The sequence below is a fragment of the Symsagittifera roscoffensis genome, chromosome 2 (assembly GCF_963678635.1).
Source record: "Symsagittifera roscoffensis chromosome 2, txSymRosc1.1, whole genome shotgun sequence".
Classification (NCBI taxonomy): Eukaryota; Metazoa; Xenacoelomorpha; order Acoela; family Convolutidae; genus Symsagittifera; species Symsagittifera roscoffensis.
The window spans coordinates 32,036,407-32,064,303 of record NC_087063.1 but is presented as its reverse complement, the minus strand read 5'-3'; the positions used below and the strand labels follow the sequence as shown (position 1 = coordinate 32,064,303).

At 33.9% G+C, this 27,897-nt stretch overlaps 2 protein-coding genes across 2 annotated transcripts in view; one reads left to right on the top strand and one right to left on the bottom strand.

Moving 5' to 3' along the window:
- LOC134840075 (uncharacterized) overlaps nucleotides 1-27,897 on the top strand; it is a 282,869-nt gene that overhangs the window by 56,120 nt on the left and 198,852 nt on the right. The gene's annotated exons all lie outside the window — the stretch shown is intronic.
- On the bottom strand, nucleotides 4,172-27,897 carry LOC134839799 (amiloride-sensitive sodium channel subunit gamma-like). Its single transcript, XM_063855421.1, has 3 exons — nucleotides 27,844-27,897; nucleotides 24,124-24,242; nucleotides 4,172-5,132 (listed from the first exon to the last, which is right to left on the bottom strand). The coding sequence occupies exons 1-3, from the start codon at nucleotides 27,895-27,897 to the stop codon at nucleotides 4,220-4,222; spliced, it is 1,086 nt and encodes a 361-aa protein (XP_063711491.1). The 3' UTR covers nucleotides 4,172-4,219.

Genomic DNA, 27,897 nt, shown 5'->3' with positions numbered 1-27,897 from the left:
TATCTTGATGAAGGAACGAAATACTTTATGAATTGGTTTTGTTAATCGAAATAGTGGCGGGGGAAGACCTGATACAAGCATAATTGTGCGTTTCAGGCCCTGAAACGCACGTTTATGCATGTCTCTGGTCTTCCCCCACCAAATTTTGATGAAAAAAAACCAAAAGATTTATAAATTGACTTCTCATCAAAAAATGGTAGGGCAAGAACTGAGACGAGCATAAACGTGCATTTTAGGGCCTGGAACGCACGTTTTTGCATGTCTCAGGTCTTCCCCAACCATATCTTGATGAAAGAACGAAATACTTTATGAATTGGTTTTGTTAATTGAAATATGGCGGGGGAAGACCTGATACAAGCATATACGTGCGTTTTAAGGGTCTGAAACGCACGTTTATGCATGTCTTAGTTCTTACTCCATCCTATTTTGATGAGAAAACCAAATTATTTGAAAGTTTTTTTTTTGTTTTCAATCAAAAAATGGCGAGGAAGACTTAAAACATGCATATACGTGCGTTTTAGGGCCTGAGTCGCACCTTTGTGCATGTCTCAGGTCTTCCCCCACCATATTTTGATTTAACAAACCGAAATTACGAGCATTGGGTTTTTTTTTATCAAAAACTGGCGTGGAAAGACCTGAGCCATGCATATACGGTGCGGTTTTAGGGCCTGAAACGCACATTTACGCATGCCTTAGTTCTTACTCCACCATATTTTGAAGAAAAATCAAATACTCCATAAATTAGTTTTTTGATCGAAATGAGGTGAGTGAAGACCTGAAGCATGCATAAACATGCGTTTCAGGCCCTGAAACGCACGTTTATGCATGTCTCTGGTCTTCCCCCACCAAATTTTGATAAAAAAAGCAAAAGATTTATAAATTGACTTCTCATCAAAAAATGGTAGTCCAAGAACTGAGACGTGCTTAAACGTGCATTTTAGGGCCTGAAACGAACGTTTGTGCATATATCAGGTCTTCCCCCATCTTATTTTGATGAGAAAACCAAATTATTTAAAAGTTTTTTTTTGTTTTAATCAAAAAATGAGGAGGAAGACTCAAGACATGCATATACGTGCGTTTTAGGGCCTGAAACGCACGTTTATGCATGTCTTAGTTCTTATTCCACCATATTTTGAAGAGAAAATCAAATACTCTACAAATTAGTTTTTTGATCAAAATGAGGTGGGTGAAGACCTGAGGCATGCATAAACATTCGTTTCAGGGCCTGATACGCACGTTTTTGCATGTCTCAGGTGGTCCCCAACCATATCTTGATGAAAGAACGAAATACTTTATGAATTGGTTTTGTTAATTGAAATATGGCGGGGGAAGACCTGATACAAGCATAAACGTGCGTTTTAGGGCCTGAAACGAACGTTTATGCATGCCTGAAACGAAGTTTTGATCAAAAAACTGATTTGTAGAGTATTTGATTTTCTCTTCAAAATATGGTGAAGTAAGAACTAAGACATGCATAAACGTGCGTTTCAGGCCCTAAAACGCACGTATATGCTTGTATCAGGTCTTCCCCCGCCATATTTCAATTAACAAAACCAATTCATAAAGTATTTCGTTCTTTCACCAATATATGGTTGGGGAAGACCTGAGACATGCAAAAAGGTGCGTTTCAGGCCCTAAAACGCAGGTTTATGCATGTCTCAGGTCTTGCCCCACCATTTTTTGGTGAGAAATCAATTTATAAATATTTTGGTTTTTAATCAAAATTTGGTGGGGAAGACCTGAGACATGCACAAAGGTGCGTTTCAGGCCCCGAAACCCCTTTTACGCATATCTCAGGTCTTCTCGCACCAGTTATCGAAAAAAAATTATATTAAAATTAATTCTTTTTTTTGAAATCAAAAAATGGTAGAAGAAGACGTGAGACATGAGACCAAACTTCGATGAAAGAATTAAATACTTTTTAAATTGGTTTTGTTAATCGAAATATGTTGATGGAAGACCTGAGACATGCATAAACGTGCGTTTCAGGCCCTGAAACGCACGTTTATACATATCCCATAGCTTTCCCACCATATTTTGATAAGAAACCATATACTATCTAAAAAATTTTTTTTTTCAAAATCAAAATATGGTGGAAGAGACCCGAGACATGCATAAACATCCGTTTCAAGTCCTGAAACGCACGTTTATGCATCTCGCAGGTCTTCCCCCAACATTTTTGATTAAAAAAACTTGAAAAATATTTGGTTTTAAAAATCAAAACAAGGTGGGGAAGACCTGAAACATCCATAAACGTGCGTTTGTCGCATTTTGGACAACTTTTTTTGCTGGAGCTTCATTCGAACAGTTTTCTTTGAGTCAAAACCAAAAGTTGAGATTTTGTCCTCGTTCCCAGCTGAATCTGTTGAATCAGTACCCTTGCTTTAGCAAGAATATTGCAATCCGTACTAGACTTTTTCGCGTAAATATTTTTTTTACACGTCTTAAGTTTTCAATTTAAATTTTATTGAACTTTCACAGCCTCCAGGTTCGTTCTCACTTGGCCTAGAGTTAACGCCTTTGCCTTTGTACCCTAATGTCTGGAGTTTGACTCTCGACCGGGTCACGTATCTATTGAGACATACCAAAAATTAATTTTCGAGTTTTTAGTTTTTTTTAACGTTTTTCTTTTTTCGACATATGTTTTTTATGTTAGTGTTTAATCACATCCCCGCTGTATTGATTTTTTTTGTTTTCTTGAAAACTACATCTCTCGAATCTGAGTTTTTGGTTTCAATAACTAGAATGGTTTTGAAAAGCTTCCTGCGTAAGAGGTTACGCTCAAGTTTTATTGACACAAATCTAGTGCCATCAGAATAGTCAAGTAATTGATTCTTGACCGTTTTGTGAATCTTTGGTTTTCTCGAAAAACAATCTCAAATAAGATATTGTAGTTTCAATGTAGATAATGGGTAGTGGAACGCGCTCCTGCCTTGGCGGCCACTCACATAGTTTTTTCCATGAAAAATTTTTGAATATTTTCGAAAACTACTCTGCCATGTCTTCATATTTGGATTCTTTTCCCAGAAAAAAGTTCTGTACATTATCGTATTTTAGTAGAGAAACAATTAAGGTTTTGTGCAAAGTCCAATTTCCTAAATCACATTTTTACCTGCATCAATTAAACAAATTCAATCAATATCAATTACGTATCTATAGCTTCAGCTGCGCGCCTAGTTATTTTTTATCGAGACATAAGAAAACTTTTGTTCACCTAGTTTGTTTCAAAATTTACATTTTTTTCGAATTATGCTGTTTTAATGGTTGTGTTGTATCGCAAGTGGTGTGAAGATCCGCTGCGCCTCTGTGTAAAAACCTTCTGTCTGATTGCTGGAGTCTTGGATGGATTTGGTCGAATGCTTCGAATAAAAGTTTCCTGAGTCGACCCTAACTTAACATATGCTGATAGCTTGCTCTGCCCGAGAATTTACTACTAATGTTACTTTGTTACCTCTCAGTTTTATGCCATTCAAATATTGATTTTTTAATTTAGTCATGAAAGCATTTATCATTTTCTGCAATAAAAAGCTTTACATGCATATCGGCAAACGAAGATTAAATATATATCACAGTGCAAGTATTATTCGTTCAGTTATTATAAATCGCAAGCATTATTCGTATACAAAACCTTGAGTATCTTTTTTGATGTACAAACTGTAAGAAAAAACAAGCTCGACCAGGTTTTTTGATAGCTGCTGTTTTTAGAATTGCTTTAGAGTTTTTTTTTCAGTTTCCATCTGTTTTTAAAAGTAATGAACGTCTTCAAGACTCTTTTATAGGTCTTGCTGATTTTTTTTGCTTTTTTTAAAGAAAAAGTCTTAAAATTTGTTCACGCTCAATTTTGATTTTTTTTCGGTTCGATTTTTATCCAAAGATCAATGCTTTTCTGTTGTCAAAAGGAGGGCAAACTCCACTATCGATCAGCTAAATTGTAGAGTCGCGAAAAACGAGATCGACTTCAAATTTTGAAAATGAAAAAATGATTTTCGGATTTCCCAGCGAAATAAACTTTTACCTATTGATCCATTTTTCTCACACTGGGTCGGTTCTAAAAATCATAAATTGTTATACAATTTCAAAGAGCTTTAAGGCCATGTAATGTTTTATCTGGAATTCAAGTTGAAGATTTTTGAAAAAACAAGTCGGTTTTTTTTTCATTTTCCTTGCGTTCATTACTTTTTCCAACTGTCAGTTGGCTATTTTCTCAAATTTATGGCTGTTAGTGCATGTAAGCTCTCACACAATGGAAGAAAAATTCAACCAGTTCAAAAAATATGAGCATACTCCACCCAAGACAAAGTCCAAGATTACCGCCGAAATCTGAAATCAACGAAGAGAAGTCGTACGCCGCAGATTCGGATATTTTCCTGAAATTCAGAGCTTCGTAAAAGATTTCCAGCCTCACAAAGTTTTCCTTGAAGCTTTGTTGCATTGCATTTTCACTGACATTTCTGATGAGAAGGTCTTGCATGTAAGACACAATCCGACTTGAGTCAGATTTAATCATCTTTGAAGCGAAATAGGGGCTGTATGTTTTCGACGGCCAAGGAGATCTAGATTGAGTTAGGATGTATTCATTCGTATGACAGGCAGGGAGACAATCGCAGGCGAGGCTGTTGTTTCTGAAAGCAGCGTAAACGTCGTTGCGACATTCGCTCTGTTTGAGATTCGTGGCTCGACAATAATACAACGAGTTCATGTTAATCGTCTCATCGACACTGAAATCAACATCATAAGTATCTGTGCATTTACATCTACTAGCTAAGATGTTGGTCAAACATAAATTCTGACAAGATTCCTGTGTATAAGTTGACCATGCCTTCTGAGCTTGCTCCGAAAGTTTCAGTGATTTGGGCCACTTCTCGTAACAATCGTTGTATTTGCCGCCTTTTCTTTGAACCTCTTCCAATTTCATAGCTATGAAAGTGGTTTCGCCAGCTGCGACTGAAAAACTCGCAGTTTGTATATCAGGCTGAACTCGAGGGTCGTGCACTAATAACCGAGCTCCAGAATTTGGCGCAAATAGTCCAATGTACTCTGCATAATCAAGGAACAAAGTTAGTTTTAGCCCGAATTCATGACCAACTTTGCTGCTGCTGCGGAATTTATAAGTCGAATTGTCTTCTTGATACCTGAAAAAATGCAACCAATTCCTAAATTCATTAGGTGGATTATTTTTCAAAATGTTCTTTTTATGTCTTTTCAAAAGGTATTTGCTAAGGCGGACTTTAAGTTTTCGCAAGAGGGACTTCGAGGATGTCGGTACTGACTTTCCGAGTTATCAAAAATCTAAAAACTCGCCATTTTGAAAAAAAAATTAAATGCCGCATTGAAAAGTTTTGGCGAAACTAGTTGTCTTTTTAGCGGGTGTCTTCACTGTGTTTTGACTGCGAAGGTGTACAGAATATTTCGGGCTGATCATTCGAAACTGATATATGCTCCCCTTAAACCCGCCCCTGGACTCTTGGAAGCTGAGCTAATAATTGCAACGGGGAGTTAAGTTTAATGGTTAATCTGGCTAGGGTTGTTCCTAAGATAATTTAAAATTTTAACGTTAGCTAGAACTGAGTTAATCCATTTAGCCGTGTGAGTTAGAACCGATGTGGTTAACTCATAGAGTAATTTCGGATAGGGTACACCGTCTGCTCGTCACGCTATCTTATTTTCGGCCGGATAGATTCGTGCAACTTCTTAGTCTAATACCGATCCTAATCTTACTCTTATACCATCTAGTCTCAGGTTGTTTAACTAGTCTCTGCTAGGCTCAATAGATCTAGGGTATACTGGTTTATTGCGGCTGCTGAAGTTCCTTTGGAGAGGCAACTAAATTCTAAGTTAAATTCAAATCTCTCTGGTGCTGAAATTACAAGTAATTTCAGCACTTACAAATAAGTGGGTTGTTAGTTAGATGGATCATGATTGGTTAATATTAAATACTTTACAGTGGTAAAATATCTAATTTATCCAATCATAAAATGTAGTTTAGTTCTTGTCCCACCCATCCTGGTTTTACAGAGTTTTTTAGAATAGTCTTTCTGCAATTCAAAGGATGGATGATGGACGTTGGTATTTGGCGAACATCATATTTCTTCTGGGTTCTCTTGTTAGAGAAGTTCCAGGTTCAATCGCTGTGTCTTCTCATGACAACGACTGGGTTTTCGCAACAAACTCAAATCTGATTTCAGAATGGTTGGCTATGACAGGTTTTTCTGTTCCATGTCTGGGAATGGCGTGGAGATTGTGCGTGGAGGGGATGCCTGGTTACTCGGATCTGTACGTATACTTGAACATCGAGGTGGTCATTGTTCTAGTTCAATGAAGTCCTTTTCTGCGAAGTCAAGTCGTACTCTAAATCCTTTGAGTTGTGATTGTGGGCGGCATATTGATTGTGGTTGGCCATTCTTTTTCGAGTTTAGTGGGGTCATTTTGTCTTTGGATGTTCGTCTTTGGTGTTGTATGCTGATCTATATACTGCAAGGTGTAATTTACGTTTTATAAAATTTTTATTAGTTTGGTGTTTTAATTATGATTTTGGTTAGTTGTTTTCACAAAAGCTTTTTGTTTTAGTTCGGTTATTTTGAAGAGTTACTCACCCTTGAGTACCTCTTATTAAAAATGGAAGTGTGGTCACAAAGCGTGGATGTAGCGCGGTGGGTTAGGCCGGCTATTGAGCATGCTCAGGACGTCCTCTCTGGTGGGTTAGGCCAGGAGTGGGAGTATGATTTCGTGCGGTTTCTGTGAGAGGTCCTGTTATGTGATAACTTTTTATGTTGGGTTTATTGTGGTTTTTCTTATGTTGTGTCCTTTTTTCAAAAATCAAATTGTTTTTGGTATGGGTTTGTCTTTTGACTTTTTTGTGTTTTATTATTTCTTTTTTAGACTTTATAATAGTCTTCAAAAGAATAAATTACCCAGTTTTAAACTGGGTTAATCCGGTTTGGGTACCGTTGGTTTCCTTTTCTTAGTCATGCTGTTATTCTATGTGTTGTGGTGTTTAGTAAGCTGCGTTGGTTAGTTTTGTTTAGTATATAATTCCTTTCCAACCGGGTTAAAGGAAAGTTTGAAACTTGTTATCGTGTGTTAGAGTTGTTGAGTGTGAAAGCTTGAAACTGAAATTCATTATTTAAACAATTCTTCGTGGGCGAGCTGTGCGAGTTTGGATAGAATTCTTGTGCGAGTGAATGGAAATATCAAAAGGTTAGTACTGCATTTTCGTCTTATCAATTTACTACATAGAATTTCAATTTTACTGCTAGTTTTTGGGGAAAAATTAAGTTACAAATTTTCATCATTATTAGAATTACTGCTTTAGGGAAATAATTTATAAATTAATTTACTACATAGGTATGAATTTTATTTAATTTAGCTGGTGCAAAAGATTATTAGAGTTCTGAACAATTTGAAGTAGTTTTCTATTTTTTATTTTTCTTTGTGTATTTTGCAGATGATCGTGAGATGAAGACTAAAAATCTAAATGAGACATGGATAAAGAATGGTTAGTCTTTGAATTTGAATTTATTAGTTAAGAATATGTATAAATCATACTTACCTGTTAGTCTTCGGGGAAAAAACCGTGGGGGAAGATGTCGTGTATTATGTCGGAATTAGTTAGTAATTTTGCTAGTATGCGAATGATGTTTTTAGTTTGAAGCAGTGGCCAAAGCAATTGAAGTGCTTTAATGGTTTTTAGTTCTTCAGTGCCAACTGCAAAATCATAAGGTGTGTTTTGGATGAGATTATATAATTTGTGATTGTATTTAGTGTTGTGGATGAATTCTAATATTGGGATTTCTATAGGTTGAATAAATTCATGTGGGATAAGGAAGGGTCTGGATTCTTCTGCGTTGAAGGTCTTCGTGATGGGACAAAAAATATACATTTGGGTTATGGGATCATAATTGCGAAGAATACCGTGAAGGTTAGTATTTTTGATGCAATATGTGAAGTTGAGAAAAAATGGTGAAGTGAACTTAGAGTTAATAAATTGGAAACGGTGGTGTGGTTGTCTTGATGGAGTGTGTAGATCAAAGTGACTTTGTATGAAGCGATAATATGTATATGTGTGGGTTTGTTTAGTGCGTAACATAATATCGTGTGAGCAGTGCAAGTTCGTGTGGTGCAAGGAAATGAAAGGTTAGTGAAAATAATTGAAATTTTTCTTTAAAACTTTCGTAAGCTTGTGTGTCGGTTAGTGCTTCAGAAATGATGTGATCGAATTTGCGATCAAATATATTGAGTGTAAATACATATGGTGTTTTGGTGAAGAATTTTTCTGGGATTTGTGGGTTAGCGAAACGGTCATCATCTAAAAATTGGTCTTGGTTAGCTCGGATGATGTTGTGATCGTAATATTCTAGCGTATATTCGTTAGCTCGGGGTGCAGTGTATGTTTTTAGTGACTTTTTATATCCTATATAAGTAAATTGTCTATGTGTTAGTGGTGTGGTGAGTCGATATAGCATATCTTTATTTCTTTCTATATCGATGTGAGTATTAGATAAAGGTAGGCAAAGGGGGTTAGTAAAATGATAATATGATGTCCAATGAAGTGTAGGCATTAAAACTTGTTCATCTACAAAACTACGTGTGTCGTTAGTGTTGTTAGGAGTGTTCAAAGTATATTGTGGAAATGAAGGTAGGGTGATTGCTAAAAAAATCTTTCGTGTTAGTGTGATTTGGATGATTAATATATTCACGGGCTGTTCCTGGTTTTGTTGGAAATGGATGGTTCGGGAATTTTCTTTTGAAAGTGCGATAAGCTCTATTAGTGCTATTTGATGATTCTATTGTGGATGAAATCTGATTTATAGTGGGGTTTTCAAGGTGGAAGGGTTGTTGTTGTAGGGTGATAAAATTATCTAGTTCCTGGGAGATTTGGGGAATATCTGGAGAATTGGATGATCGGTCTGAATGAAATGAAGAGTAGGTTGGGGTGACTTGTGAAGCATAAGAGGGTGTAGAAATGGATGGAAGTGGGTTATTTGGCGGGATTGGTTGAAAAGGGGGGTTTGAAAAAACTGAGGAGTTGGTTTGAAAATTATTGGATGGAGATGGTTCAGAGTCTGCAAATTCATCAGGGGTTTTAATATTTGGGTTATTAAGTTGTGAAATGGAGTATAAAACTGAGATATGTGAGTTAGTGTCTGAATTCATGCCTGATGTTACATTATTGGTTGGGAAATCGGGTGGAGGGAAAGCAAAAAGTGGAATTATTGTAATTGCAGTCTTGAGGTTGGTTGGGTGGGAATTTGAGCGGTGTAGGGATCCAAGTTGTCGGCTCATCGTGGGCTAAAAAAATTATTATTTTGAGACTGAAAAGCGGTGGTATGGGGTTGTTCTATAATTTGTTCATATGTAATTTCATCTAGTGAATGGTGTGTCATTATATGTTGAATGGGACTTTGTGATATGGTTGGTCTAAAATTTGGATTATGTGTTATTGCTAAATTTCTAAAATTTCGTGGGACTAGTGATAATGGATGGTTATTTGGTAGGGGTGGTAACTGTGGTGCTGTAGGCGTTATGTCTATATTGTTATGTTCTTCGTCGTATGTGTTCTGTCTTGTTGCTATTTTTGTGTTGTATTCTTTTATTTGTGCGTCTAAAAGAATTTTGTTTATTGATGATGAAAAAATTCCAAAAAATCCTGCAAATAGTATGCGTGCTACACTTGCTTGTCTATTTACTTGTGTGTGTATAGCGCATGTATTATAGATTCCTTTTAAAAGCGAAAAAAGAAATCCTATAAAGTTAAACATTGCGTATAAGATAGTTAATTTTTCTAAGATGTAATAGGGCCATCCTAGAAAATCGAGAATTTCATTTTTTAGTGTAACAAAGCTAAAAATATTTATAGGTGAAATATCCTGTGGTCTGTATTTTTCACCGTTTAGATATATATAGTCTTTAATGTCTTTAAAATATCCGCTATAATCTTGTGTATAAATATCTGCAAATCCTGCGGTTTCGGCAAGTTTGCGTAAGTTTTGGTCAATTGATTGTCTTTGTATAGTGTCCATTTGTGTTAATAATTCTTGGAATTGTTGTGTTCTAATGTGATGCTGGATATCGGATTTTGAATATATTCCGATTGATTGTAGGTCAATATTTGGGTTTCGAGCAATAGCTCTTATGCTTTCAGGTGAAAATTTTTTAAGTGATTGCATTAATGTGGGATATGGGGTAAGAAGGTAATATTTATCTTCATCAGGGTTCAGTTGTACTACATTGTGGCTATTTTTTGATCCACATGGGACTGCGTTATCCCAGAAATAGTTTCGTCTTGAAAGTGTGTCAACGAAATGTACTTTATTCTTATAAAAGATAGGGATTCTTTTATAGCATCGTTTATCTTCAAAAACATATAGTGGTGATACTTTTTTGGTACAGGTATAAAACCATAAAATGTTTCCTTCATGGTCTAAAAAATTTGATCTATTTCCTGATAGTAAATATCCTGCGTAGGGTATTTTTAATACTGCTAGTGCAAGTGATTGTAGGATTTGTGTCCTTTCTAATTCGCATAGCTGGTGAAGTGTCTCTAATTCAGCGAGTGACATTTCTTGAAAAATGCGGCTAATTGTGTAGTCTAATTTCATATCTAGGTGAATATCATAGTGGATATTACCGAAATATGTACTATTCATTAGTGATAGTTCTTGTAAACGCGTGCTTCTAGTGTCATGGGGTTTTAGATGTTCACCAGGTTGACTTTTACTTTTTTGAAAATCAACTGGTATATATGATGTTCCTTCGTTTATAGGGTGACTTGTGGCGTATGGGTCGATTTTTATTTTTCCAGTGGTCATGTCGAATCCTTTTTCGTATTCAACTAATATCTCGGAGTATTGTGTTTTGTGAAGTGGATTTCTATATTTACATGCAAGTTCTGTTTCTTGATATATTTGAAAACGTGTCAATTTATTTTCTATATTGTGTATGTTTCTAAAATTAGAACTTTGTTTTCGTGATGGATGGACTTGTTCATATGGAATTGATTGTATAAAATATTTTTCGTGAAATTTTATCATACGAGCGTGTATTTTTGCTACTTGAAATGTTGTACATGTGTCTTCGGGGATGCAAACAATTGTTGCTTGTGTTCGTGTTGTAGGGTCACAAAAGCCTTGATCGTTTTTACAAGGTAATCTGATTCCTTGATAGATCATGGTGTTGTCAGATAAATCGCGTGTGAGTTGTATTTTTTCGAGTTGTATTTTCCAATCGAAAAACATTATTTCTTGATATCCTTTATTTTTCGTGTCTGCTTTGCAGTTTGTTGGGTCATATGTACCAATATGTGGTATTCAGTGTTTATCGTGTATGTCATAAGTTAATCTTCCGTGTGCGCCGTTGTATGGGTATTTTTCATCTAATTTTATATGTCCTTGATATCTTTCAAGTTCTGCTTGATGTACAGAATCTGCAAAATCTTGGAAATATACTAATTTTCTATCTGTGTTTTTATTTCTTGTGATGTTTAGTCTTAGTAACTCGTTTTTACAATCTTCGAGATTGAGATGTAAAAGTCGTTCGATATTACTCTGGTAGAATGATTCGTGGTCAAGTCGGTTTTTATTTCCATTTGAGACTTGTGAACAATGTACTTTCTTTTCAGAAAATGTTGCTGTGAATTTATATCCTATAACTGTTGTTGCTCGGGCTTTTGAATAAAGTGTCGCTATTACATTTGTTGTTTCTATAGCTTGTGGTTCTGTTTCGCATTGTGATACTTGATTTATTGCATATTTGTGTAGCGTTTTTTGTTCGTTTTCTTCACAATCGTAATGTGTTACTAATAAATCTTGTGGTCCTGTGCGGGGGGAAGGGTTTATGTTTTCATTGGAGGTTATTAGAAAAAAGAGTTGGAGAAAAATTAAAATTTTTAGAATATACTTGTGTATGACAATCCTGAGTATGGGTTATAAAATGTGATGTAACCAATTGTCTTTTTGGTATATCTGTCGTATTTGTTTATCACTTCAGTTGTTATAAATGGTGGTGGTAGGGATTGAGCTGTTATATTCGGAAGGTTTAATGGATAGGGATGTTGAGCAATGTTGTTTAATTTAACCGTGATTTCAAATTTTAATTGTAGACTATTTTGTTGGAGTATTTGGATGTTATGATCACGAATGTCTTCGTGAATGTCTTGTCTATATTGTAGTCTATTTAGTGCCCAGTTGTGGAGTCGGTTATTTTCTGGGTGTTGTCCAAATAATGGTGGAGGTGCTGTGAATGTATTCGAGTCTAGTCTTAAAGGAATATTTGTTGATGATTGTTCTCGATATCTAGCGTCGAGGTTATTTGGGAAATTTAAGTTAAAAGGTGGTGGTAAAATCTGGCTTATTGATGGTGTTGATGGTAGTGATAATGTTTCTGGTAGTGATGAGGATGTTGTTGTATCCGTAGAAATATCTATTGGATCATTGATTAAATTTGGTTCGCCCTGTGTGAATGAATGTGTTGTCCAATATGGTAGTCGTGATGTTTGGTTTGTGGGGTTAAAAGGGTTTTCACGAATTTGTTCAGATGTTGGTGTTGAACCTAAGTAATCTGAGGGTAGGCTTGAGGTGCTACGTTGTGAAAGAAGCGTAGGAATTTCTGGTAATATACCAATGGGGTTTTCTGGAGTACTTTGTGATGGGGATTGAGGTATATCAAAATGAACTCGGGGAGTTTGAAAATTTCTGTTTCGTCGAGGATGTAAAATTTGTCCTATTATTTCGACTGTATTTTGGTTTTGACTAGGATTTCTTATTCTACTTAATTCTTGTGGTAGTGTTGGGTATAAGCTATATGTTGGTTCGCTTAGAGGTGGTTGTCGTTGAACTGGTTCTAGTGGTTCAGATAAATGAGTGTGTCGTTCTTCAAAGGTATATGGGTTATCTTGAAAAGAAATTCGTGTGGATGTTTGGGGGTTTTGGGTAGTTGAAGATGGTGTTGGGTTATCTTGGGATGATGTCGGTGAAGACTGACTGAGTGATTGTTGGTTAGCAATTTTTGATGGTTTTTTATTTATTCTTTTAGTGGAAAAATTTATGTTTATTATAGTATTCTTCTAGGAAAAGAATTAGGAGGATTGTTGCTAGGGCGAATGTGATGATTGCTTTCTTTACACATTTGCATATTGTCAAGATGAGGGATGATAGAAATGTTATAAAAATTACAAATAGTAAAAAAATATCTGTTCTACTAAAAATGGTTCGTATCATTTAGATAAGTTTTGTGAATCGTACCTGTGGATATAGTCAATAGCTTTTGAAAGTTGGAGGTATAGTTCAAATATGGAACAGAAAGTTAAAAAAATATTGCAAAAAATGATTAAGATTATTACAAAAGATTCAAAGGTATCAAAAAGAAATATGATTAAAAGTTTAAATATCGTTAAAAAGTTTATGATAATATTAAGAATTATGTTGACTGGTCGAGAGAAGAGCATTTAAGAAATGGCTTCTCGATCGAATGTTTTTTGTTGTTTGAGGCAATTTTCAAGTGTGGTCGAATTATTTATTGGTTTTTTGACAAGTGGGTTGAGTTTTGTGAAAAATTGTTGGGGGCGAATTTTATGGTGATCTGGAGGTCTTCTTTGTCTTTATTTTTATTTGTCAAGTGATCTGGGGTACTTTTGAGATTTTTATACTTTAGGCTAATTAAAATGGTCGTTCTTTTACTTTAGGCTAATTTAACATATTTGTTTGGGGAGTATTTGAGATCGGAGTTGGGGAATATTGTTGATCTTTGGGTTATTAGATAAGGGAGGGTTAGGATATTATGGTGATATTTATTTTAGTTGTCAAGTTGGAGTGGTTTGCTTACTTTTGACGTGGAGGTCGCAAAGTTATAGTTATAGATATGCCTGGAGTTTAATATCGTTCGTCTAGTTGGTTTGTGTTAGAGTTAGAGAAGGTGACGGATTGGATGAATCCTATTGGCTAATTTTGAACTAGAATCGTTGCTTGTTTGTCAGCATGTTATTTTGAAAAATGAAAGTTCAAAATATTTCAGAGGTGCAAAAATTATTAAAAAGAAAATTAAAGCTGTTTTTGAAATTCGACTTTCTTTAATATTTTAGATTGTGGAATGAATGTTTTATAGTTTTTACGTGGTTGATTTCTAAGTCGTGATGACTCTCTATGTTCTGATTTGTCGATTTGTTTTTGGGGTATTATTTTTTCTGTCAATTTTCTATTTTTTCTTTCTTTTTGAGGTATATTTTGATCTAGCTTTTTTGTATTGTTTTTCGTTATACTTGATTTTTTATTTTGGTTCTCGAGATGAATGTCATGTTGTTCCTTTGTTTTATTCTCCGTATGTGGGTTATTTTGAATAACTTTTAAACCTGTGAACGAATATAATTGAGTTAGTTCGCGTAGTGCGTATTCTTTTGGGTAATAAGGTAATAGGTTGTTTCGATGTTGAACAATTTCTTTTTTGTCTGAGTCGGTAATTTTATATGTGACATCAGTGGGTTTTGCAATTATTTGGTATGGTCCTTTACGAAGGGGTTGTAATTTTTTAGAGATTCCTTTTTGAGTGTTAAAATTGGGTATTAAAACAAATGTTCTAATTTTTAAATCGGAGGCTGGTGTAAAGCGTGAATTTATTTGTTCATAAATGTTTTGTCTTTGTAACAACTTTTTTGTTACTTTTTGGTAAATTTCATTGTGTTTTTTGTCTCTGTTTAAAATCCATTCGGTGTGTGTTCCGGAGGCTAATTTAAGAATTTGTGGGTGATGAAAATGATCTTCATCGTGTGTATGTAAAGGTAAGTTATAACAAATTGAGTCTTTATTCGGTTGACAATAAATTTGTGCATTTTTATGAGAGTTTGCTGTAAACATAATTGGTTTGCGTGGCTTTTGATTAAAAACCATTTCATATGGTGACATTCCTAGAGTTGTCGTGATTTGTGAATTATATGCTAAGGGAAATAGTTTTACATCTGCTGACCATTCAGTGTATTTTGTGTCATTTCCATTGATGAGGAGTTTCCTTCGGATGAGGGTGAAATTGGTCCTTTTGTATCAAATGAAATACGGTGGTTAAAGTACAAACTTTGTCCTTTAAAATCTTGTTTTTGTGCTATTTGTTTTTGATTTGGATAAAGTTTATTTAGCTGACATACTATAAAATCATTGCATAGTACTTTTATCCAAATTGGTGCATTTGGAAAATAAAAGTTTTGTATGAAATTTGAATATGTTTTCTCTGATCCAGAGTGTCCTTTAATGTTTTGTGTATGTGAAATATTAAAAGCTATAAGAATCATACTTAGAGGGAGACAAGGAACTGTAGATTCATTTAATTTGTATTCTAGAAGGTCTGTGTTTTCGTTAATTGTTGTATTATTAAATTTTCGAAAATATCGGAGGAGTGTTTTTTTTCCTAAAATAGTTGTATCTGCCTTGACGGGTTTAGTTTTATATTTGTGCCATGATTTTAGTTGTCTAATTACTGGGTCAAGATTTTGATATTGTTTCAAAGTATTAATTGTAACTTTATTTGTTGGGGGGAGAAAAATGTTTTCAATTTCTAATTTAGATAAAGGAATTGTATCAAGTGGGTCATGGAGGTCAAAAACTTGATTTATTGTGTACTTTGAATCGTTTGTTTGTGGCCCTGATAAATTTATTTTATCAGTTAGATTTTCTTTTTCAATTAATGGAAAAAGGTTTTTTTTATGCGGGTGTTGTTTTACTCTTTTTTGTTGGGCGTTATTTTTTATCCATTGTGAATATGGAATTGGTTTAAAAGTTGATGTTCCAAGTAGATCAATTTCGTAGTGGTTATTTTGGCAATCTAAATAAAGTGGGAAGTGTTGTAGATTATTTATTTGTGATTGTTCAACATCAGTTTTTAATGCATATTTGCATTCTAGTCGGGGTGATGTTTCGTTTTCTGCAAGGTAGAATTTTATATTTTTGGGTATTTCAACTGTAGTTTTACGTGTAAGTAATTCAGGTGGTGTATTTCGACTTAAGGTGTCTGGTACTGCAAGATTCTTTCCTGCTGTCCAAACTATATGTAAGTTTGGGAATTTCATTAGAATTAATTGAAATCTATAAACTCGGTGATTTGGATTAGATTTTTGTGTAAAGAGAAAAATGATTGGTTTGTGATCTGTGAATAGAACTGTTGGATGTTTTGATCCAAGTATCAGAAATTCATATTCTGTAAGTGTATATATTATGGCTGTACATTCTCTCATTAGAGTTGAGAGTCGTAGCTCTGCTTGAGTGAATAATCGAGAATTTGCTGATATAAGATTCATTTTGTTTGTGCCATTGTGTGATTGTAATAATGCTGCGCCGATGCCAAAATTCGAAGCATCGCACATTGCATAGAATGGTTGATTTGGATCTGGAATTGTATTCGAAATTTGTTCAGTTAGGATTTTTTTAATTTCTTCAAATCGTGCTTGATGTTCTGTGTTCCATTCAAAATTATTTTGTTGTCTAAGTATATTATAGAATGGTCTTAGGTATAATTGCATTTTATAGACATATTTGCTTAAAAAATTTAACACTCCAAGGAATTCTTGGATTTTCTTTTTGTTTGTTGGTGGTTGGAGCTTTTGAATAGCATCAATGCGTGATTTTAATGGAGTTATTGTTTTTCTTTCTATATTGTGTCCTAAGAATTTAACTCGTGTTAAAAAGAAGTGTGATTTATCGGGGGCGGCCTTCAGATTTTCGTTCTGAAGTATTTTGTGATAGTGTTCTAAAACATTGAACATTTCTTCTTTTGTCTGTGATTGCATAAAAACATCGTCTAAATAGGTGATTGCGTTTTTCTTGAGTATTAGTGGTCTAAAAATTTTGCTCATAAAAGCTGAAAATGCTGCTGGTCCTATGGATATTCCATAGAATAGGCGGTTGAATTCATATTGCTGATTTCCAATAACAAATTGTGTTAAGAGTCGCGATTATTCATCTAGTGGCATTTGATTATATGCACTATTCATATCTGCGGTTGTAAAGTATTTTCCTTTTATTTTTGTTAAAATAACTTGTATTGGTTCAATGGGCCAATTACATTTTGATTCATCTATTAGTGAATTAAGGTATCTAGCGTCTAGAACTATTTTTAATGATTCTCCTTTTGCTAGGATGATAACAGGGTTGATAAATGTGTTACCTTTTGGTTGTTCTTCTTTGTTTACCGGTGAGATAATTTTGTATTGTTCTAAAATATCGAGTAATCTGTTTACTTTATCATGTAAGTGAATTGGTACTTTACTTGCTCTTTGTTTTTTGAAAACTGCGTCAGGTTTTAATGGGAGATGTAGTGATGAGCTGATTTTGCCAACATCAAATTTAGATGTTGCATAGACTGACGAATATTTTATTAGCTGTTTGGCTAATTTATCAAATTCGTCTTGTGTTATTTGTGAATGTTGGAAGTTAAACATTGTTAAAAATTTCTGTTGATTCTCTGTATAGTTGTTTATGTTGAATGTAGGTTTGAAATATGGGGTTTTTGTGAAATAATCTGTATTTCTTTTTCATTACTTATTATATTATTTATGGATAATTCTTCATTAAGAATTGTGGATTGACAAATATCTAATAATTGGAGTATATTATTTACGCGGTATGCTTTTTCGTATATTGGTGATATCGTAGCGTTGGTTTCGCAATAGCCTAAAAGTCCTAGAGGTAATGTTACTTGATAGGGTGTATTGTTGTATACATGTAGAGAAATAATGTCTGAATTCGAGTTTTTCAAATATTTTATGGATGAGATTGTGATTTTGAAAAACTTATGGATAGGTTTGAATTCAAAATCTGACATATAGAGTTGTTTTTTATTTTGTTTTTTATCATATTGGTGAACTTGTTTTATTGAAAAATTATATATGTTTCCTGATAGTGGTTTCAGGTACTTTCTTTGTTGATTATATATCGGATAAAATTTTGAAAAGAATGGTGGTTGTTTATTTAATCTTTGAAAAAATGTTAGGGATGTGTCTTTTGTTTTTGTGTATTTATCTTTGATTAGTATTTTACTATTCAAAATGTTGATTGTTGGTATATATTTAGAGATAAATGGTCTTCCAATAATATTGTGTTTAATATCAGTGATATGAAATATTTGTTTAAATGGTTTATTTAAAATTTTATTTTGCTCTATTGTTCTTGTGGGGAGAAGAAATAATTGAATTTTTCCATAGTTTACCAATGTTGATCCTTGTGCTGTTGCTAGTTTACTGGAGGTTTCAAGAGGCGTTAGTTTTGGGTGTAATGATTTTATCTCATTCCATGTGGGAATGTTTATTATGTTTGATTCTGCTCCTGAATCAATTAAAAAATCAGTTTCAAGATCTGGTGGTTGAAATTCTTTGTTTCTTGGGCTTTCTAAAAGAAATGGTATTGTCCAAATTTTTTCTTTGGGTTGTTCTTTTTGTATATTTTGATAGATGTGATTTGTATTCAAGCATTTTGTTTTATTATTTTCATTGGATTGATTTGTAGATTTGGATTGATTTGTTGATTTCGTTAGTTTTTTGTGCCGTTTGTGTAGAATGGATGGGTTCAATATAATAATTGTGAAGGAGTTTTAATTGATTTTCATATATATGTGATGAAAAAGGTTGTTCATATATAATAGGTTCGTAGTCATTTTCGACTGCTATCATATTTATGGAGATAGTGTTTTCTGTATCACTTTCTGAATCTGATGATTCACAGTTTATTTGATTTAGTTGTAGTTCGTTTTTTCCTGTGTCATCAATACCTGGGGTGTCTGATGTTGTTTCTGGATTTGATTGTACTTGATTAATATGTCTTTGATGTTTAGGTGTACTACTTCTGTGGCGATTGTTAGAATTATTATAATGGTTATTATTCCTGTGTGGTGATTGGGAATAATTTCTATAACGGTTATTATAACTTGAATGTCGATTTTGTGAATTATTTTGTGATCTGTTTTGATAATTATTGTTTGGTCTGTTATAGCTTGATCTATTATATGAGTTATTCCTTGATCGATTGTTCGGGTAATTCTGGTTTCGGTTGTTTGAATAACTTCTATTTCGATTATTCGAGTAGTTCTGGCTCTATTTCGATTATTCTGGCTCTAGTTTCTATTTCTATTGTATGATGAGTTTCGTGATTGATTGTTTGGATAGTAGTTATTCCTTGATTGGGAATTAGATCTAGAAACAAATCGTGTTGTATTCGAATTTGATCTGGAGTAGTTATTTCGACTATTTGGTCTATTTTAATGATTTTGTGACGAATTTTGTGTATTTCTTTGTTCTGGTGATCTTCCTCTATAACTTGAGTTATATGGTGATTGAGTTCTCGTATAATTGGTATTGTTCGGAAGTGGTTTTCCTGAACTGTTGTTGCTGTATACATTTTTGTTCGGTAGATTTTGATCTTTTTTCATGTACTGATAGAATGATTTATTTGGTTCTTTATATTTTTGAGGTTTGTTTTGATTGTCCTGTTGTTTTTGTCTACATTCAGAAATACTATGTCCGTATCGTCGGCAATAATTACACCATTTTTTGAAAGATGGTCTGCCTTTAAAGTTTGGGTGTTTTTCATAAATATTGAGTATTTCAGTGATTTTTTCAACGAGGTCTGTATCTGATTCCTGTATATTATTGTTATTTGTGGTATTTGTTTCAATTCGGTTAACATATTGTAATTTCAGGTTTTCTGTTTCTTCAAGTTTCATTGTGATTTCCGCTGGCTCTAGTTTGTCTACTAGTTTTTTAAAATCTAAATCGGGCTCTCGAATTGAGGAGGGATGGGATGCTCTCTTTTTTATTGCTATTTTCCTTAATTGAGGTGTTAAGGTCATCATTAAGATTTCTGTCATTTTTGTGTTTTTATAGTCGTGTGTATTTAATGAATATGCTTTTCGAACTAGTGTTTCGATACGTACTGCTAATTGTTTGATGGTTTCATTTGGTAATCTGCGAATTTCATTACATAAAACTCTTTGTTGTTGTTTGTTTCTTTCGGAGTCAAACATTTTTGAAAATTCTTGTGTAAATCTTTTCCAATTTGATTTTATTTCTATAGGCAATACTGAAAACCATTTTTGGGCTGCGCCGTCTAAGGTTGTCTGTATCAACGCTGTGCGTCGATGTATCCAGTTTTGATGTAGTGGCGTATTAATTGGTTCAGGTCCTATATTTAAAATTAAATTTGCTGTTACTGCATTTAAATAATCTTCTACAGAATATTCAGGGTCTGTTCCTGTGAATACCATTAATGGTTTGTTTGATGTTATTAATGATCCACCCATAAGGTATGGATTCATTGTCATTTGTAATGATTCTGCTGCATTTGGCATTTGTGAAAAATTTGAAAGTTGGTTTTTTGTTATTTCGTGTTGTTGAAGGTAATATGGAAGTGGTATTTCATTTTGCATTTGTGTTGGTTGATACGAGTGTGTAATCATTGGGTTTTGTGGCTGAATTGGTTGAAAAGATTGTGTATTAATTGGGTTTTGCATTTGCATTGGTTGTTGATTTTGTGTATCTGTTGGGTGTGGAGAAAAAATTCTATGATATGTATACGGTTTTTGCACTCCTTGTCCACGATATTCTTGAGTGTATGGTGCAAATATATCTGGTTGTAAATAATCATCGTCAGAGGATAAATAATCCGTTTGATGAGATGCTTGCTTTTTATTTTTATTCTGTTGAAAGAATGGGTAATTTTCACTACGATCCTGTGGAGGATGTGAATTAGTTTGAAAATTTACTGAATTGGTTGTTGCCATTGGGTTATCCCAATATCGAGATTTTATCTGATTATTATTATTTTTTCGGGGGGGGGGGGATAGTTTGTTTTTGATGAATGTGTGTAATTATAATTGTGTTCCGCAAAATTGTTTCTTGTGAACGTTCTGCGTGTTTTTGACGGTATTGTCATGGGTCTATATGTTTGATAATCCATTTGTGAATATTTTGGAGCAACCGAAGGTTTAACGGTTGATTGTAAGGTTACCTGTGCTAGTGAAGTGTTTGTATTTCTTGCTGTTGTTAAATTTGGACGTAGTGGTGAAATACTTTGTTGTGTCGTTGTTGTTGTTTGGACAATTTCTTCATTTATGAAGTGTGATGGTGTCTGAATATCTTGTTGAGTGAGATTCCTAGTTCCATTAAGGTTTTCATTTTGTATGACGGTCAATTTTAAACTGTTATTTCGCGTATCAGGTAAAAATGTATTGTAGTTTAATGGTGTTGCATCAATGGTTAATGGTACTTCTCTTACATAATCTCTTGTATAAGATATTGTACTTATTGCTTGACTTGCAATTGATTGTGGGATATTTATGAATGCATAATGAGACCATTCGGGGTCCCAAACGTAGTCTGATTGTTCTGTGATGGCGGTATCATCGTTTGAATTTTGAGGTCTGAAATTTTTTCTTGCTTGTGAAATTAAATCTATATTATGTGTGAAATAATCTATTATAAACCATGCCAAAATTTTTTGTAAGTCATGTTTTGTATGTTGTGAAACATCATCTTTAGTGAAATTTGCTTTAATTATATGTAGAAAAGTTGAAAATAGTGTGATTTCATGTCGTACCCTTATATGTTTAGATGTCTCTGTCGGTGAGACACTTGGGATTGGGATTTCGTTTTCTAATATTGAGATATAACTATATATTATGGCAAAAACTTCATTAGTGAATATGGAGTTTGCTCTTTGTGAGTTATGATATTGTATGCTTTTTATGTACTCTGAGAATACTTTTGAAAATTCTAAATCAAGGTCGTCTGTTTGAATTACATATTTGCGGTGATTCGGGTTTGGTGAGCTGAATTCTATGGTGTAGATTCCGTATTGTTGTGTCAAATTACATATATCTTTCAGATAGTGATCAATAATTTGTCTTTTGATCTTTACATCTGGGAACTCTGCTTTACATGGGCTGATTCCGGGTTCAAATAAATTTAGGAGTAAATTCTTGCAAAGTATATGCTGTCCTCTATCATTGGGTGCATCTACGAGGAAGGGGTAGATATCGTCATCATCTGGACTATCTTCACTTGGAGTGTGTGTTTGGCTCATTTTTTCGTTTAATGACTGTTAATAGGTAATTATTGATATGTCTAATTGGTTGATTCCAATTATATAAATGTACTGGTTTGTGTTTATATTGCTTTTTTATTCTTCTTTTTCCTCTTTTTGATGAATTTGAAGTTGTTTCTGAGTCGGAAAAATATAATTGATCGTGAATGGGGCAATTTTTATCTATAGATTCTTTTAATTTATAAAGTTCGTCTAAACTGCTGGCTTCTGATTCTGAAAATGCGTTTCTATTTTTGGAAAATCTTTTTCGTGTTATTTGTCTTTGTTTTGTTCTGATATATCCAACTGTTTGTGTGTGTGGTGTGATTACAAGGTCGTATTTTTTGTTATCTATTTCACAGTTGTGTAAAACGATTGTTTGTTTGTTTCCTAGATTTTTAAATGACATAAGGTTTAGGATGACGGATGCAAAAAGTTGTTAGATGATTTCTATTTTCTTAAATTGTTAGTCCTTACGATTTTTTGGTTAGCTTAACCTGGGTCTATTTGTTTAGGGTTGGAGAGAAAAGTATATCGATTCCGTATATCGATTTTTTACTTTCTCGTGGCTAATATAAGTTAAGGTGTTAACTTACTTAATCTTACTTAAGGGTAGTGATTGTGTTCAAGGGTTGGAGAATAGTAAATCGATCCACAAGGTTCAGGTATAATTAGAACGCGAGTAGTTCGTTAGATACTATTTTAAACTTACTAAGTCTATGATTTATCCTGGGTCTTGATAAGAGGAGGGTTCAAGTGAAGGATGAATAACCGAAGTTCTTCACTGTTTATCCTAATTTGAATGATTAGTTTTGTTCAAAAATTTCTATTAGTCTTGGGTTTTTTGAAAGGGTTGGATAGTGAATCGACGTTTGAGGTCGTTAGACACTAGTTAAGTGGGTGGGGGAGAACAAAATTGTTCTTTTTGATCCAAGGATAGTTCTTGATGATCAAGTTTTAAATTTAATTAAATAGAAAATTAATTAAGATCCAAGGATAAGCCTTGATGATCTGATTTTAAGATTAAGTGAATATAAGTTTAAAATGGTTTAAATTTATTTAAGAAAAGAGTTAGTGTTGTAATGATATTAGTGAGCTTATGATTGCTGTTATGTTTTAGGTGATGAAGCTGGGACAACTGATGATTTTATAATTACTAACAGTTTATTGTCATGCTACTAATTTTTATTTTGATTTTCAATAAATATTTTCCAAACATGTTTTATATAATACTGCAGAATTTTAGGAAAACGATCTGAGATCTTTTTATCAATCGTTATTGTATATTAATAGTTTTGTTTAGCGCCTGAAATGATTATGAAGATTGACTTCAAGATTTTATGTTTGCAAATGAAAATCTAAATTCATTGCTAATAAAATTCTAAATATAAAAGTTTGTGTTGGCTTTTGCCGTACTATCATATAACTATTTGGTAAGTTTCTACTTTGTCGTATGTCGTCTCTGGTTCGAGGTCTTCTTGCAATTCCGGGTAGTTCTGTTATCGTTCGGAATATTGGCTCTGATCTATTGAGTCGTAGAGACATTTCGATTAAATTATTGTCGTATAACATTTTAAAAATGTTTTGTCTAAATTCTAATCTATTTTTGGTTAATTCTAAGCTATTAAGGTCTTGTTCGAGACTTATGGTCGCACCAGATGAGTTAGAACCGATGTGGTTAACTCATATAGTAATTTCGGATAGGGTACACCGTCTGCTCGTCACGCTATCTTATTTTCGGCCGGATAGATTCGTGCAACTTCTTAGTCTAATACCGATCCTAATCTTACTCTTATACTATCTAGTCTCAGGTTGTTTAACTAGTCTCTGCTAGGCTCAATAGATCTAGGGTATACTGGTTTATTGCGGCTGCTGAAGTTCCTTTGGAGAGGCAACTAAATTCTAAGTTAAATTCAAATCTCTCTGGTGCTGAAATTACAAGTAATTTCAGCACTTACAAATAATTGGGTTGTTAGTTAGATGGATCATGATTGGTTAATATTAAATACTTTACAGTGGTAAAATATCTAATTTATCCAATCATAAAATGTAGTTTAGACCAGGTTCCACGTGTTACCTGATGGAGTTGAAACTGAAACAGTTTCCGTAGTATGGGTCTTCAAATTGCACGAAATCTGCGCCTTTTTTTCTGCATTCCTTGCCATCGTAAGTGCACTGAACAATGAAGTCGTTTTTCTGACTCAAATCAGTTCAATTTCAAGCTTTCTAGTTCAATTTTTATGAATTATTCAATTTTCAATGTTTTAAACCTGAAAAAAACACCTCTGCTCTGAAGTTTGCTTTTTATCAATCCACAGTTTATTAGAAAAATAGTTCGCTGGTCCAATATATCATGATTTTGAGACAGTTTTGATATTGGGCCTGATCAGCAAAAAGTTTTTGCCAATGAATCAGAAAAAATTCGTTGATAGTTTTTTTCACTTTTTGGCATTACTTAAACGAAAAAAGAAAAACGAAACGCTATGATACCAATCTATCAAAGGGCGAATTTAAGGGAGGGGCGGACGCCTCCCCCTGAGGGATTCGACCCTCACCAACCAAAGGTTCCCCGTTTGGTATTGTTTTTTGTTATCCATTTTAGGCCGACCAACCCTCAAAATTTTCTAAAAGCGCCTTCGGCGCCAAAATATACTAATTATTAAGGGGAGCGCGCGCCAAAGAAAAACCTAACTTTTCGTTGAAAATGTTCCAAAAAGTGCCTGAAAACGGCATTTTTGAAATTAAAAAAAAATTGCCTGCGGCGCAAAATTTTACATCAAAACAGGGTCTTAAAATTGCTCTAGGGTGCGCTAGGAAAATAATTTGTTCGACCTACAAAGGTCGACAAAACTTTCGAAGTTTTTTGTAAATCAAATTTTCAAATTTTGTAAGTCCCCCCCACCAAATGTAGATCCGCCCCTGAAGCTATCTTTGTGTTGATCACTGGGAGAACCTCTGACTGAAAGCACAGCTTGAAAATAAATCTATTATTTTTATTTCGGTCAAAAGGGTGAGCTTGAAGATTGAATAATCCCTGATTGCCATTATGGCGCACAACACTTTGAAAAAAGTAAGCCGCTCTTCTGAAATCAGAGTAATCAGACAGAACTGACGCTTTGTATAAGCTGAAAAAATCAGTGTGATCGTATTGGAAAAATAAATCCATGAAATCGTAATCGAAACTACTGTAATCGTAATCAATGACCGTATCATTATCACTATCGGTTTCATTATCATTATCAGTGGAGTCTTTGTTGTCATTAGTACTATCGATAACACTGTTCAAATTGTAGTCGGCTCGTTTTTGACGTTTGTATGAGTGTTTCCCTAGTTTTTGATTTTCAACTATTTTGAAGGTCTCGCCTTTGCGAATTCGGTTTTTTCCATTGAACTCAATTTGATTAATTATGTTTGACTCTTCATCGGCCATTTGAACCATTTTTAGTTCATTTTCGACGTGTCTTTTTGTCTTTTTCGGCACACTTACGTAGCTTAGCATAAAGCCTTTTTTGTTCACAGCTGTGTCAGATGAGAACTTAACAGTCAATTTAGATCCAATTGAACGAAAAGACGCGGGATTTTTTATTTCTTGGCCACAAATTTTGAGCGAGTTCATTACTACTCTGCGATTTGATTGTGTTGAAGCTCCGTCAAAAAACCCAAGATAGTCGTAACAATTTCCCTCCAAACTTCCCTCTAAGTCCAGATCATCGAAAGTTATCTGAATAAGACTGTCAGGGTTTTCAGACTCAATTAAGAATACACAGTTCAGCGAATTAGGGTATTCTGAGGGTAATTTTTGGAAGTCAATTTCTGAGGTTGCTCTGTCGCGAATAAATTTTCGCTGCATGATTTGACCTCACAGTCTGCCTCTTTTCGTTCGTCGAAATCTAGAAAAATCAAATCAGTTCAAAAAAATGCGCATAAGTTCAAACTTTGACTTGCATCCCTCGACAACAAATTACAGAATGCTTTTGAGTTTGGTCACTAAAGTGCCAATTTAAATTATCCGGACATGTGGTTGTAGCGTGTTGACCACCAAGTGTTTGAGGAGATAAAGTTGAAATGCATTTTCCTATAATCATTTAATGCTGATCGTTTGCTAATTATGAAATATACACCTGCCAATCGTGTCTATTATGTTCATAAGCTTTGCGGTGTTAAAGCAAACTTACTCTTTGTAGACTATTGAAGGATTAGAGTTGCTTAACATATCTATTATTCCCATATCTACTTTTTTTTCTGACTTTCGTAACGAAAGTAACGGAATATTTGTGCTCGGGGTGGGTTTTTTCTTCAGACAAATTTCAACTTTTTAACTAGCCATTTTTGACGGAATTTTTTTTATATCCTTCGAAAAGTATCGTTGTCCTGAGCTCAAATTTAAAAAGATATTTTACTTGTGATCGTTTTTCATAAAGTTACAGGGGCTTAAAGGTTACCATTTTGGCCAATTTGGGACAATTAACGAGCGATATATTTCGCGCTATTAACGCGTAAGCGCAGAGTTAATCCGTCTTAGAAATCGTTCAAAATTGGTTCAAAGAAGCGTATATGCCATAATCGATTTGTTAATAGGAGCAAAACTTATCACTATGTACTTAATATGGCATGTGGGGTGATGTTTTTACATAAAACTTATTAAAATTTTTTTAATTTTAATTTCATTTGATAAATTTCAATTTCTCATGTTATTACTGCTTCATAGACCTTTAAAAGCATCAGGGCTTCGTCTTGGTACGAGCAGTCTTGTTAACTTTACTATATTTCAACGTTATTTTTAGTTCATTTTACAGATAGGATTTAGGGAAAATCACAGGACAAGATTAACAAAACTTGAACTTTGAAACAAAATTTTCTCAATTTGCGTTAAGACTAAACAAAAATTAAAGAGAACAAAAGTTGGATTGAATTTATTCAGAATTAATATGGTGCAATTTTTTCTCCGAAATTTTCAATCAAAATTTTACCCCAAATATGGGCCATTTTGCCTTTTTTCAATTAATCAAGAATTACGCTGAAACTACTTTGTTAATTGATAAGAAATATATATCACAAGAAGCCTCTCACACAGCCAACAAAGCTATAGAAGATTTAAACCTCCGAAAACTTGTACAAGAGAAAATAGTTTTGCTTGATAGTCAAAAAAGATGATTTTTACTACATAAAATCCAAAATTTTTCTCAAAATTAAATTTTAAACAAATTTTTGGAGATTTATCCTTTGTAGACTCTTGTTGGGCTGTGTGAGAGACTTGTTGTGATATATATGTCTTGTCAATTAACAAAGTAGTTTCAGCGTAATTATTGATTAATTGAAAAAAGACAAAATGACCCACTTTTGTGGTAAAATTTTGGTTCAGAATTTCGGAGAAAAAATTGCACCATATTAACTCTGATGAAATTCTAAGCAATTTCTGCTCTCTTCTTTTTTGTCTAATCTTAAACCAATTTGAGAAAAACGTGTTTGAGAATTCAAGTTTTGTTCGTTTTGTTCGGTTAACTTAAATCAGCACTGTACTTTGATCAGAATTTAGCATAAGCATTCGGCTATAAGTGCGCTAAAACCGAAGTTTGCATGGTTTACTGATAGCTCGAACTCGTTTGCTGATAGCTGCGGAGTCGAACTCAGTTTCTCGGGCAGAGCAAAAATACAATAGTTTTGCCGTGAAATTATATTAATAGATTTACAATGGAAGCAGAATTAAAAAAACATTAGCAGTCATGATAAAACCATTTTTCAGCATGGCTGGAAGCCGGTATTTTTTTCTAAAGTAAATCAGGTTTGCATTTCTTACCTCCAGTAATGCATTCGGGAATGCCATCACATGGTGTCGCACAGTGTTCATCAT

Excerpts from the sequence above, each read along its gene's own strand:
- LOC134839799 (XM_063855421.1), bottom strand. The coding sequence starts at position 27,897 with ATGATGAACACTGTGCGACACCATGTGATGGCATTCCCGAATGCATTA. Across the intron at positions 24,243-27,843 it reads TCCCGAATGCATTACTGGAG|AAAAACGACTTCATTGTTCA; the intron begins GTAAGAAATGCA and ends GATTTGAGTCAG. Across the intron at positions 5,133-24,123 it reads TTCAGTTTCAACTCCATCAG|GTATCAAGAAGACAATTCGA; the intron begins GTAACACGTGGA and ends GCATTTTTTCAG.